Raw genomic sequence first — 14370 nt, 5'->3', positions numbered from 1 at the left:
ACGTTTACTCATGGAGATGTGGATCGTGTGCCTCATTGTTAGGGGTCTTGTGCAGGAGGGGGGAGGTAGGGTGTAAACAGCAGAGTTTTTCTAATCGAAGTTGGCTCGGACCGGTGCCCTATTGCCATTGTTTGTATTAATGCTTTGTTGCCTTGAAAAACCAATAAAATTGAATTTAAAAAAAAAGAAAGATACGCTGTGTAAACTTTGAAGATCAAATCATATCACAAACTTTGAATTCCAGAAGTGGTATCTTGTAACCTTCCTAGGTGCCAGGGACAGAGCAAGGATAGGTATAGCTTCTTCGTTAGAGTAAGGTCATGTGGTTGAGATCTTCAGGGACTATGGTTCAGTCTGAGCCAGAATCAGGCAGCATCTATACTTAGCTGCCATCCGTGGAGACCACACTGTAGGCCTCCTTTGCTTTGTTTCTTCCTGAGTGATAGTTGGTTGTGGCCTATAGCACAATTCTCGGTATCATCATCAACTATTGTGCCATCAACTACGATGCCTATCTAGGTCCTTTTAGTGTTGCAAAAAGTGGTAGGTGACCAACCTTCTGCATTCCATTAATTTGTAGCTGCTTGTTGGAAATGCTGGGTGATTTTCAACATGCGAGTGGCTGCCATAGCTATACATCCCCACATGTGTTCTGTTGATGGGATTTTCTTATAGTTTTTTCCATTGAAGTTAGATCCATGTCTTTTCTGGGTTTCCGCAAAATGCACAGCCCCTCCTTCCTCTCTGTGCATTTTATACATCATATGAAAAGCACCATCGCTTTGGCAAACGAGCTGGCCTTTTCAAGACCTCTGTTCATACACAGTGCTTCTGGTATCTTGGAGTCGAGTTGGTACGAGTTGGTTCTGAATTAGTTGATCACATGCAGTTTCAAATGCATGCGTGCTTGCCCGTCCAATCAATGCCGCCACAAAGGCATAGGTGGGTTTGGTGGGGGGTCTGTCGTCTTTTGCAGAACTTCTGGCACACTAGCATTAGTTGGAGATTTTTCCCAGATTGGCGTTCAGTACTAGCTATGGCCTCCTGACACAGGCCTGCTGGGTATTTTAGTCAGATGTCCACTAATTAGTGCATAATAAAAACCATGTTCTAAAAAAATGGAGCCCAAAACCAGGCAAGAAGCAACGCTGTTCATTACAGCTGGGTGACCACAAATTAAAACACAACAGTGGATTAGCTCTGATCGAGAGGCTGACACCTGAATGACTATGAGCAGCAGTTTTATAACAAGAAATACAATAGTCGGAAGTCAGGAGAAACACTTGCAAGTTGGAGGATTCGTTTTTTTCTGTGCTTCCCAGGGATTTGATTGGTTTTCAATCTCCTCCTCCTCCTCCTTGATAGTTACATTAATTAGTGAAAGCGTCATTGGAGCAAATAGTTCAATAGTTTCCCATCACTTCACCTCCCAATGTGACCACATTTTATTCACAACCCACACCGGAACATCTTGTTATTTATGAAGCAAGATTTGTGCTGACTGACACAACTTAAATACACTGCCATTGGTCAGCACCATTGAGAACGGGGCACAAGACGCCCTGCAGCTGGTGGGAAAGGGGACTTTCACACAATACCTGTTAGATAATGAACTTGAAGCCATTGGTCAGCACCATTGAGAACGGGACACAAGACACCCTGCAGCAGGTGGGAAAGGGGACATTCACATGATATCTGATAGGTAATTACCTTTGTGGACTCTGTGTTAGGTACTTTCAGAGATGGCCCCCTTGTCTGAGCTTGGGAACTTACCGTCTGATTGGTCCTCCCAGGAACGCCACTCCGTCCAGTATTCCAATCGCACTGCCGCCTGCCAATGGGCATTCGCAGTCGTTTGACCGGCACACTGGTACAGAGCCAACCTCCCCTCTAGCATGCAGGGCAGCTTGTTTAGCTGACCACCCTGCAGTTTCATCACCCAGTTTCGGCTGTCTTAATTCCCATATGACGAGTGAATTGAGCCTTCTCCCCCCTTTGCACATCCCTGGCGTTGTGGTCACCTGGTTTAAAATGAATAGTTCCCAGATCCTGTCTGCTCCGGGGGATTTCCCACCACACGCATTTGTGATTGTGCTATTTTTGCCCCTCCCCTTCTTTAGCTAATCATTCATAAAGCAATATGTTGGACCAAGTTTACATCCAATGTACCGCTACCCCATAGCATTCCCAGTGAAGTCCTTCATACAGTGTGTCTGTGGTGCAGATTATCTGTGTTATTCCCCATGTAGCCACTCCCACCGTGTATCTTCTTTACTCCCGCAGTTTTTAGGTGGGTCTCCCTATCTGGGGCTGAATTAGCATATTTAACTCAGTATAATGACGTGCCCTGTGAGCCCATGAAGCAAATATGAAAAGTTGAGCCTTTTCTTCCACCATTTTAACATATAACTTAACCAGTAGCACAGCTGCAGATAAAATAAGTACATTCAGAACTTGAATAGAGAGACACATTTTTAAGAGAGGAAGCAAGGAGGTTGAGAGAAGACCGTAAACGAAGGAATACTGAGATGCTTGGCCAAGGCAAAGAGACGAGCAGGGGCTAAAGCTATTCAAAGTAGAAACTCTGAATGGTGAGCCAAGGCCAGGAAGGAGAGCACTAATCAGTAGTAATCCCTAGAGAGAAGCTTGTGGCAGGGTGGACAGTGCATGGAGATAGTCCACAAGGAGAAGGGGAAGATGTGTGAGGAGTAAAAGCAAGGGGCCTGCAGAAAAGATCCAATGGCCCAGCAAAGAAGGAAAGGTTTGAGCGGATGACAAGGGAGAGTGGGAGCCAAACCAGACCCAACAGCGGAGCAAGTCTGAGAGTCATATCTAAGAGGGGATCCGAAGTCCCAAGCAAGATCATGAATAATTGTTACATTGTGAGGATTAAAGTCCAACTTCTCGATGCCTCTGCAGAAGAGACTGCATACACATTTAATCAAATAAAGTGAACAGCGCATGAGTGGTGGAAATTGACATCCAGATTCCCCATAACTCTGAAGGAGTGGTACTGTATGAATCAAGGAAAGGCAATACCCTTTCCTTCTGAAAAGTGAAGCCCACTTTTCCAACACCCTTGAAGGAGAAGTTGTGAACCATTGTTGTATCATGGGAATTGAAGTCCACATGCACAATGCAGCTGAAGGAGAGACTGTGTGTAATGTAATTTGTAATTTGTATAGCGCCTTTTCCCATTGGTATGGCCTCAAAGTGCTGTAAGTGAATGCACTGGGGGGATGGAAGTCCAAGGTATCGGAGATTTGTCAGAGTAGTTTAGAATTTTTATGTGAATTTTCGCCAATACAAGATAGGTAGGGTTGGCCAAATCCCTCCTAGTGACCCATGTCGATCTGGCTTCTGGATGGGTGCTGTGAGGTTGTCGGGAGAGTATGAGAGTTCAGGAGACTGAATATGTGTCCAACTAGACTGAATGTTTGTCGTGGAACATAGCTAGGTTCTAATGGGTTCCATGTGTTAAAATCGCAGCAAAAATTGCTGTTTACACAAAAGATAGTGTCAAAAAGACTGTGGTTTTGCCGCCGCAATCCATGTAATGGATGCGTGGGACACCCTGCAACCACTGGACCATTATACCATTTAAGGAGAGCGGGGCACACCCCCACAACTCCCACTGCCCTTAAATGGTATAATGGGGTACATCTTTATGGGGTCAAATCACAGCACTTTTTCCGCAGTTTTTTGTGCAGACTACTTTTTTGCAGCGATTTTATTACTGCATACCATTCTACTGGCAGAAGTGTTGTGCGAAGTGTCTTCAAGTAGTGTATGTTAGCTGATGCGTGCAGGTGGGAGGCCGTGCAAGCGGCTGTCTTTCAACGGCATGGAGTGTGACACATACCCATGTGTCCTGACTGCTTTCTTGGTTTCGTAGATGCATCACGGATTCTGTCCTGTTTTCTACTGGAGTTTATGCTCTCAGTTGCTCAGTACATTCCATGAGGGGTTCATTGCTGCCTCGGCCGGCCTCTCTGACAGGGGGTAAATTACCCAAAGTGCGGCATAAGATAATCAGAATTCGGGGGGGGGCAGGTCTTTAGGGCCTTCTGGACCGCAAGGTGGGCCTCTGAGAGGTGGATGCTAAGGGGAATTGCATTCCAGATTGTGCAAGCTTGGACGGAGTCGAAGGATCCCCCTATTATTGGCGATTTTGAATAGGGGGAGGACAGAAAAGAGTGCAGTGCCCGATCGCAGGTTTCTGTTAGGTTGGTAACGGGTGAGATTGTGTTGAAAGTAATCTGGGCCTTGTGCAGGGCACAGTGGGTGAAGCACATGGCTTTTGAAAGGGCTCTATCGCTTGACAGGGAGTCAGTGGAGGACACAGAGGGCAGGTGTGAAGGAGCCAAGGAGCATAGATGTGGTGTTTTGGACCCGTTGGAGCTTTCTTAGTTGAAATTCAGGGGCGCCCAGAGTTGGTGTAGTCTAGGTGGGAGAGGACGATGGCCATGATTGCTGTGACCCTGTGAGGGTAGGATAGGTACGGGAAGATGCGTCTCAGATTGCGGAGGTGTAGCTAGCAAGATTTATACACAGGGTTGATGTGGTGCGAAAGTGTCAGATCTGTGTCCATGGTACATCCCACATTGTTTACTGAGTCGGATGCGGCTGGAGTGGTGCCCTGAATCAACGAAAGTCATGGACTATTGTATTGTAGGTATCGAAGTACATGTTCTCAATTCCTCAGAAGCAAGTGCACATTTCCAATGCCTCAGAAGAATATGTTTTGAAGTACTGTTGAATTATGGGATTTGACGCCCACATTCCTAATGCCTCTATTGAAGTAAGGTCTATCCAACCAAAGGAAGCTAATACCTGTTGTATTGTGGAAATTAAAGGCCACATTGGCAACACCTCTGAAGGAGAGGTTGTGCATTTCGAATTCAAGAAAGTGAATTACGATTACAGTGTGGGACTTAAAGTCCTGACTCCCAGAGCATTTAAAGAAAGTGACAGTGAACCCCATCACCCCATCCCTGGCAACTGAGCCCCAAGAGAAAACGAAACAAGTGACTATAAGCTCTGTGGTCCAAGACCGTGCCAACTTGACATTCCAAGACCACCTGAAAAGCAGAATCTTAATGAAATATATAAATGATATCTTTGATCGATTACCCTTTTCCCCAAATCGCCGCAATGGCCTTGGAGGCAGTGCTAATATGCTCTGGCCATTACTCCCTAAGACATTAATGACAAGTGCATGTTGTCAGTCTGGAGAACTCCGAACCCATCAGTTACCTCTATATACGCGACGAAGGAGGATTTCCAATGAGCCCAAGGTATGGTGGGTGTTCCGTGCCGATGGAGGGAAGTCTCAGGCGGTCCTATCCCTTCCATGATCACGGCCCATGATCACGGCCCTCCCAACATGTGCTATCACAGGGAAGACACGGCTGAGTTGGGGGCCTCCATGGGGCTGATGGGGCGGGCCAGATGCTGTCCTGCATGAAGGGAATCACCAAGTAACCTATCACTGCTGTTATTTCCTTCAATAAGGACCCGCCCCTCATGGGTATCTTTCACCTACCTTTTATTATTCTGGTTTATAGTAAAGTGAGGTTGTCATCGACCCAGGATCTCTTGCCCCACTCACAGTTCCGCCATTCCACCTCTCCTCTCTGCACATGCATCGCTTGCTCCTTCCTAGAATGCCTAGTGTGGGGAGGGGGTGGAAAGGGGCACCCTCTAATACGTTGAGGGTCACCGGGCGCCAGAGGCGTTGCTAGGGGGGCCTGAGGGGGCCATAGCCCCAGGTCTTTTCGTTGTAGCCCCGGACAGAAGCTCAGGTGCTGCAACCAAAATGCTAGCTAGCCCCGAATCCCGCCACTCCCGACATTAGTGTATCCCCTGATCCTTGCCAGACCTAGCAACACCCCTGCTGGGGGCAATGAGGCTGCAGGATGCTACCAGGCCCTTTCCCACTCTCTTTCTCCCGCTTTGGACCTTTTCCCACTCACAGTTGTGCAGAATGCACACGGGGGCAAAGGTGTTCTTGCCTACCAACTCTGGTCCACGTGAATCTGACTATTATGGTGCCTACGGGTTATACATGAAAAAATAACGAAATACTTGACCCATGCGGAACCCTTGTCCTGATGAAACTGACACATTCGGACGAACTACCTTACTCGTTTTCTTATACTGATGTGAATTTTGCAAATAGCACCTTGATGCCTACGGGGCTCGTGCACGTTATAAATGAAAAAATAGATAAATAAAATGAAAAAGGGGCTGCAGTCGAAAGGGTTGAAAATGTGCTATTCGCACAGACTCTTTGTTTGCCCTTGGTAGAAACTCATTCTGGCCCACTGAAGACAAAGGAGGGGCGCCTTCAGTCATTGGCAGGGCATAGGGGCATTTACACCTCTAAGCGAACAGTCCCACCTTTTCTGGCGCCTTCTTTGCTCAAGCAGGCCCCTTACAGAAGGTCTCCACTCTGCCAGATTCTGTGTTGTTTTTTACATTAAAAAACATACAAGCTGCTCTGTTCCTCTGTCTAATGCTGTATTATCACATATGTATAACCCCGAAGGGAGGTTAAAGGCATCTTGAGTTGGCCCACGTCAGGAGTGTGATGCTCCTCCAATCCTGGCTTTTGGGCTTCTATCAATTTGCACTCTGTTACTTTTAGTTGTGAGTGCAAAGTATGAAATTAAAACTACACATACCAAGTAAGAATATAGAGTTACATGAGCTAAAAATCCAGAACTTACAAAACACATCGGCACGACCAAGAAGAACTTAAGGGCTTTGTTTTTGCGTATGTTTTTATAAATGTATTGTAGGTATACTGCATGAGGTTTCCTTCATTCTAAGGTTTGGGGTATGTTATGACAGACAGGATGGAGAAGAGCAGTGTTTCATTTGTAAAAACAAAATAAGTGCCATGCCCCAAATATTTTCTAGCACTCCAGTGACACTGTGGGTGGGCAGGTCCCCACCACTGCTGCCACCATCCATAGCTTCTCCCCACAGTGTCGACATATTTGTGGTTACTCTACAGCTCGCACCTGCTCGTTGTGGTTGATGGATGCAATGACTATCACCACTTCATAATTAAAGTGAGTCTGAGACAATAAGTGCAGAAGCTTAAAAATAAGTGCCAGGGCTGAGCACTGGCAAACACCCCACTAATGAAGCACTGAAGAAGAGCAAGTGTTCACCCAGTTTAAAGGGGGGAAGCAGTTCCTCTCCCACTCACATTACAACCATCCCTTTTTCTCTCTCCAGGAAGGAACTGCGGACACTGGGGCTGGCTGTGATTGTTGACCTGCGCAGCCCTGGAGCCTCCCAGCCTCCAGTTGAAGTCCTCCTTCGAGCCCTCCGGGAGCTTCAGGTACAGTCTAATGTTCAGCCTTGCCTGTCTCTGTCCGTCAGGAAATCACTCACCTATTCTCTCGCTCTCTCTCCCTCATTCCCCCATGTTCTTTCACTCTCTAATGTCTTCATATCTCTCTCTTTCTTCCATCTCTCTGCCTTGTTCCACGCCTTTTAGTCGCCCGCTTGCTTTCTCTATTTCTCTGCCTTGTTCTGCCCTCCATGGATTTGCCAGCCTCTTCTTACATTGCGCCCTCACTCTTAATGCCTCTTCCCTCACTCCCTCTTGCTATTCGTGCCACTTTTTTCTTTGTTCTCCACACCTCTTTTCCTCCCTGTAGCACCCCCCAAAAAACGTTCTGTAGATAATCTTGGGTGATGCCACAGTACCAATGTGTATTCACATTGGTGCACGAGGAGAGGAAACAGGCCTTCTCTTGCTATGCCCCTGCCTACTGGAACACGATCCTGGTGGCAATCCAGAATGCACCACCGCTCCTGCAGTTCATGAAGGAACTCAAGACCTTTCTCTTTCAGGCAATGCCTAGCTGCCGCCTAGGCTCCATGCTTTGACACATCACAGCCCACCGCCATGGCTAGAACATCCCAGTAAACATTTTGTAATCCTCATCTCTCCTTGTGTGTTGCCCTCAACGACACGCACAGCGCTGCCTTGCTTGCTAGCTGGGCTTGCACTGTTGAAAACCTAACATACAAATACAGAGGATCTCAGGGGCAAATGCCCTTGGGCTGCGCGTACACTGGCGCTAACACGCTTGTTTGTTCATGCAAAATGTTTGTGCATGTGCAAAGGAATGGCAAGACCACCCATGACCTCTTTTCACTTATCAGTCATTCTCCCTGCAACTTATTATCGCTCTCTTCTCTTAAGTCCTATTTGCTCCCTCCTTCCCCGCTTCTCCTTTTTCCCCCACCTTTCTTACTTGCCTATCTCTCTGTTCCTCCTTCATCTCTCACGTCACCTTTCCATTCCTTCATCAAGAACATTTTTCTCTCCCTGTGACTTCTCCCTAATTATCTTTTTTAAAGCTTTTCATTAAGATTTCTCCATTCTCGCCCTTCTTTCCCTTCCTCCCCCTTTTCCCCACCCCTCTTACCTATCTCTCTGTTCCTCCTGTATCACCTTTCCGTTTCTTCTACAAGCGCATGTCTCCCCCTGAGACTTCTCCCTGATTATCTTTTCAAAAAGGTTTTTGATTACGATTTCTCCATTTGCAGACAATACAACATTAAGCTATTTCTAACCATCAAGCAATTTATTGGAACAGGACATAAAAACAGTAAGAACTGCAACATTCTAGCAATACTGTACAAAAAGCTTATACAATCCATGTTCAAATCTCGATCTGCTATCTGTCCTCAATGAGTTTCTCTAGTGACCTTACAGGTCTGCATTAAACGTTCTATATTTTCAGAGCAGTGTCTTTGAAGCCGGCTAAAGTCTCGGGAGGATAGCTCAGGGGCATCGCGCTCGCCTTGGCAGCCAGACGAGGCGGAGCAACACAGGTTCGAGCCCCGGTTTCGGCTTAGAAACATCTGGGTATTAAGCGCATTATAAAATAATTACCGATGCTTGGAGGGCAACAAAACCCTTAGGGCGCAATCTGCAAACAGGTTCCTTCCTCCTGGCCCTCATTACAAGTTCAATTGTATTCCCATTAGTTTAAAGGTTTTGTTTATTTAATACAGAAAGAGCATATACAGTCTGAGTATACACGAGCCATATGAAATATCCAAAGTGTAACAAAGCATAAAAGCTCATATAGATGCATTTGCACAGTAATGATTAAGAAACAGCTATAAGATAATATTCATTAACTATAAGAGATTCATAACATATTAACTAGGAATCAAATTAGTATAAATGATCAGCTCGAATAAGTCAGACTAGTCGAGTATAAAAATAAAATAATGGAAAAAAGGGGATAGTAGGGGACAAAAAAAATGTAGCAAATTGATATTTGAACAAAGCAGAACAGTAATATATCCATAAATAGGGTTAAAAATGTATCTATCAGTCAAGAGAATTTGGTATTTGTCTTACTCAAATAATCGACATAGAAACTCCATCTTCTATTATGTCTTAAGGAGAGAGAAGGTGAGGGAGTAATACATGTTCCATTCTATCGACATCACGTATGTTATTGCACTAGCCTTTTACAGATAGTTTGGTGAAATCTTTCTGATTTGTTGTGATTAGATGTACAGCCAGAGGTATAAACAGGTCAAATATAATAAAAGATGATTTCATTCTATGTTCATTAGGAGCTAGACTACCAAGAAGGATATTGGCCAGGCTCAGAGGAATAGAAGTCTTGAAAATCTTTTGAAGAGAGACCAGACTGGATTCCAAAATGGCTTAACCAAAGGGCACTCTAGAAACATGTATCTAAAGGACCCGGAAGCTGGGTGGCAGGACCAGCAAAAATCACTATTCATTTAGACAGGAAGACTTTCTTGGGTCTGATAAATGCTCTATGTATGAAAACGTAAAGGGTTCGAGTTAGGTTTGCTGATGAAATAATTTTAGTCCTGCACCATATGTATGACCATAATTCCACCCCAAAATGTATTCCACAGTCTTCTTCCCATTGCAATTCAGATGATCATAGATTATGGGGGTTACTTTCAGACCTCATAACTTTATGAATATTGGATGCTTCGATAACATCGGGGGATTGAATAATGTGCATTCTATGAGTGTCCATGAGTAATTTCTGGGAGTCGGTTCTGCTGTTGGCATCTAGACAGGCAGTCATTATATTCAGATATTGACTGATAGGAAATGCTGGCAATAAGAATGTGTTTTAAAATTCTTCTGCAGACAGGATATTGCCATCTCTAATTAGTTGATCAGTATATGTAATCCCTTTATTAATCCAAACTTTACAGAAAATAGGTCTGTTATTTATGGTTATATTCCAATTGCACCAAATGAGTAGGAGAAGAGCCTCACCTGGCTTATTCATCTGGTAGAGCAAAAATTCCTTCAAATATGAGCTAGTAAGGGCGATCGCTTTAGAGAAGCCTAATTTGGGTCCATTTAAAAGATATATTGTATCTTTGATATCAAATGGTGCATTTACGCCAATTTTGCCGAATGTTCGGGGGTAAGGTGGAGGATTTACCTCATGATGCTGGAGGTAAATCCTCCATGTCATGGCCAAACTCTGGGTTTGTCAGCGTGGTAATAGGGTGGTATTTCCGTTATCACCACTTTTTTGCAACTCTGCCGAACTTAGAATGTGGCCCAGGGCACAGCCATCCTGCCTCTGCGATCTGTTGATTTCTGCTGTCTTAAACCATCCCCTTGCTTCCATCGATGGCAGTTGTCTTCCAACGTGTAACATGTTCTTGTTGCCCCCTTGCCCCGTGACAGGAAACCTCTCCAAAGTCCATCCGCTCCACCATCGTTCTGACGGAAAAATCAGAAGCGGACCGGATCCCAGAGGAGGTCGCCTCCCTGCAGGTCTGTATCCTGGGCCTCAGGGCAGAGGACGGGGTTTGGGGTTACACGTTTGATTGTTCTCTCTCCCCCCTCTTTCGACTCTGATACGCGAGGGTGGCTCGTCGTCTCCAGCTCGTCAGTGTGGGTATTACCATGGTTTCGACTGGTTTGACATACATAGGTGTCAGGCATGCATCATAGTATCTAGCCTACCCGCTGAGAAGCTTTCTGAGACTCATACGTTTGCATCTAGTGCCATCGTGTGGCTAGAGAGTGTAAAGCATGTGACGCCTTGTGTGTCTCACGTAAACTCTTCAGAGCAGCGTGTAGTCAAAACCGCTGGTACTTCCCCACTTGTCAAAATAGCAGGCATTGGTCGCCCAGTATTGCCGCGGGAGGTGGTTCTGGCGATTTCCTAGTCTGTTTGGAGCTCTGTGGCACTGGAGATGATACTGGCCTGGTTGTAGCACTGGGGGCTGGCATTGTTCAGCTGCAGACATGTAACACGATAGTCACGTGTAGCCCAGGCAGGTGGTACTAGTCTGATGGTTGCTTTGGCACGTAGTCTTATCCAAGTTTATATCAGGACACGTGGTTCTTGCCGCTGGTTCCCATGACAGGTTGCCCGGCCCAATTAAAATACAACAGGTGCCAACAGCCCAATTGTAGCCACCGGATATAGAGCTTTCCTAGTTGTATTTAAATGATGGTGGTGGCGTCCGTCGATGTGGTACTGGGCCAACTCTAGTCGTGGAATGGGATGCCAGCACAGTACTGGCACCGGTTCATAATGTGGGTCGTTTCTGTCCCTGCTCAGCTGCAGTTGAAGATGTTGTTACTGGCCCTTAGGTTTCAATGGCAGCCAGGTGGCACTAGCTAAACGGTGGGCATGGCAGGAAGTCCTGGCTCACGTGTAGTCGCGAGAGATGGCACAGCACCAGCTATAGTCATCACAGGCTACTTCCTGCATTACTTGTGGCCCTTAGAGCGGGCACTGGGCCAGATGTTGCCATCACAGCTGGTAACGGCACAGGTTTAGTCACGGGAAGGGGCGCTGACCGTCTTGTACTTCTGACATCAGGTTGAGGTCACATGGTGCCAGCTCAGTGTTAGTCAATAAGAAGTGATACCTACACAGCCGTAGGTGCCATTACCGCTTTTTCATCAAAGCAGATCTGGGGGGCCTACCCGATACTTTCTGGTCATGGGTGGCAGGTGCTACGGGCTTTAAGCTGAGGGTACTGAGCCATCTAAAGCAAAGGTCCTGACCCCATGCCTGTATGTCTCCCTAACGTGTGTTTTCTCTGTTGCAGGCCATTGTGTTGACAGGGTTGGAAGGTTTGACGGTCCATGTGGATATAGATCAGCTGCCTCCCAGCCTGGGAGGGACCCTCTCATACTCACACAGTGAGTGGATGCAGAACCATAGGGTGAGCATGCATGCCTGGTGCAGGCACAGGGAATTATTTCATATGTGTACTGCATGCGCACATGCATGCTATAGTGATAATTATTACCCTTGAGCGCTCGGCGCCCACTCCATGTGGAAGCCATGCATAGTTGTGCCCAAACAGGATGTGGTTTACATAGCTACCGGGTCAAACCTTGGAGATAAGCCAAAGCAGGGGACGACATCATATAGCCTTATAGACCAAGAGAATGGCCATTATTGTGGAATAATGCCCCACCACTACTTCATGGCCTGAGGCAAAGCCGAGGTCCATAGGTTGGTTAAGGGCCATTATCCCTAGCGATAATGACCACTTCTGGGCTCTACAATGCTATTAGAAAATGGTGTTCATAGCAATATAGGTTTTCGGAGTTGTGATTTTGAAGTAAAAAATGTCAGTTTAAAATTGAGTGGCGTTAATCGACAAAATGTGTTAGTAAATACATTATCATTATTTATAAAATGCAATAATATTTCAATAAGATGTTTGTCTCATAAGGTAGCCATTTTAATTGAAAACTTGGTTGAACTGGAGCAGTTCTAGCGTGAGCTTTTAATGGGTCTACTTCAAAAGGTACTGGTTTCTTTATAAACAACTAGAAGCATTCTTCCAAGTTTTAGCTTTCAACTTCATGCGTTAAAGTGAATATTGCCTTCCACTTTCAAGTTGCAGTGAAAAGAAGTGTCTTGTTGAAAGAAATATGGCTGATTAATTGCAATGCTTTTCCTTGAACGCAGACAAGTGCTTAGTGTTGTTTTCCCGTCTGCCTCTGAAGTCATAATATTTTGAATGCAGTCCATACCAGTAGTTATTGACAGTGTTTCAAGCATACTGATTGGCTAAGAGTGGGACAATATTGGCCTCCATGTGCAAATATAACATAATGTATGTTTCAGACCAGTTGAAGGTTCTGCTGGAAGTCTCAATGCACTATCTGCCTGAGTAGCAGGCCGGGCAGGAGCGGTGCGTAGACGACTGCCCGGGTAGTAAAACACCCTCACAGAACTGACCATGTATGAATATCGCTCATATCAAGAGGCGCTCCAGCCGCCATACCGCGCAGGAAGTACCACACCTCAGGACGTGAGGTGTGGGTTGGAGATCAACTTGCCTGTATAACTGAAGGCTTAACCAAAAAGAAAGGTCCCCCTTAAGGCCCGATGGTGGGTGGGAGGAGCGGGAGGTGGATTCGGGATAGAAGGGTGTCCTGGTATTATCCGCAGGGAAAGGGAAAGGAATGGTGGTCATAGAGTCAGGCTCTTACACCTGCTGGTCGATTAAAGGTACAGTGGCCGTGCACATTCTGTATGGGGGGTGTTAGGGGTCAAAATGGCCGACAATAGGTTCTTTCCTCTCCACTGTGTTGCACACCTTCACCTTTGATGCTGAAAGTAGCCCAGCTTCTTGTACCGTGTGCGCCCTATGAGGATTCTGGCTCCATGATTGCAATCGCTCAACTTTCGGAATACTGTTAACACCCGCACACACTACTGCACAAGGGAGTGCTGCACCACCGCACCCAAAATGTGCAACACTCCTGTGTGGGAGTGGATATGAGCTTGGCGATTGGTAAACCTGGAAGGATCCACATAGTCACGCTGGTTCAGGAGGCGGCATATTTACTGTTATGCTTGAAGTGCCTCTGGATTGTGTCGTGTCGGGGGATGCAATGGTGAAAAAAAAACCTGAAAAAAAAGGTCGCAGGACCTGCGGGATTCTGAGCGAAGTCCCTACACCTGTGCTGTACAAACAGCATATGTAATCTGCTTTACTTTGAATAGTGAAACTTGAAACATTTTATGTAGATTTTTCGGAAGTCAGTCCGCCACTTATCGTGAGAGGTAAGTTTGAGAATCGATTAAAGACACCCGTGCAGAAGAATGACTACAACCTGTCGGTCACTTACTCAAATGCTGCAGAATTCCCTCTCCGCGAGGCCAACATTCACATCTGCTCAATGGGATCAAATTAGGTCACGTGGCTGGTGTTTTTAATGCCACAGGCAGAAAAGCTGGGGGCTTCATTCCCGTCCATCCCCAGGTGGTTAAGGGCCAGGGGCTGAGGGATTAGGGTAGGGAGGTGCAAAGGGAGTGAGGAGGGGTACCCCCTAAAAAA

At 46.1% G+C, this 14370-nt stretch overlaps 1 protein-coding gene across 2 annotated transcripts in view; it reads left to right on the top strand.

Moving 5' to 3' along the window:
* Positions 1 to 14370, top strand: part of ARHGEF40 (Rho guanine nucleotide exchange factor 40) — a 507114-nt gene that overhangs the window by 294021 nt on the left and 198723 nt on the right. For both annotated transcript variants that reach the window (XM_069633711.1, XM_069633710.1), the window contains exons 6-8: positions 7249 to 7354; positions 10736 to 10825; positions 12118 to 12234. In XM_069633711.1, the coding sequence (XP_069489812.1) occupies positions 7249 to 7354; positions 10736 to 10825; positions 12118 to 12234 (313 nt within the window). The remainder of the gene's footprint in view (positions 1 to 7248; positions 7355 to 10735; positions 10826 to 12117; positions 12235 to 14370) is intronic.

Source organism: Ambystoma mexicanum, chromosome 13 (assembly GCF_040938575.1).
Source record: "Ambystoma mexicanum isolate Mex_15411 chromosome 13, UKY_AmexF1_1, whole genome shotgun sequence".
Taxonomy (NCBI): domain Eukaryota; kingdom Metazoa; phylum Chordata; class Amphibia; order Caudata; family Ambystomatidae; genus Ambystoma; species Ambystoma mexicanum.
Note: the sequence above shows the minus strand (reverse complement) of the source record. Positions and strands in the feature narration are given on the sequence as shown.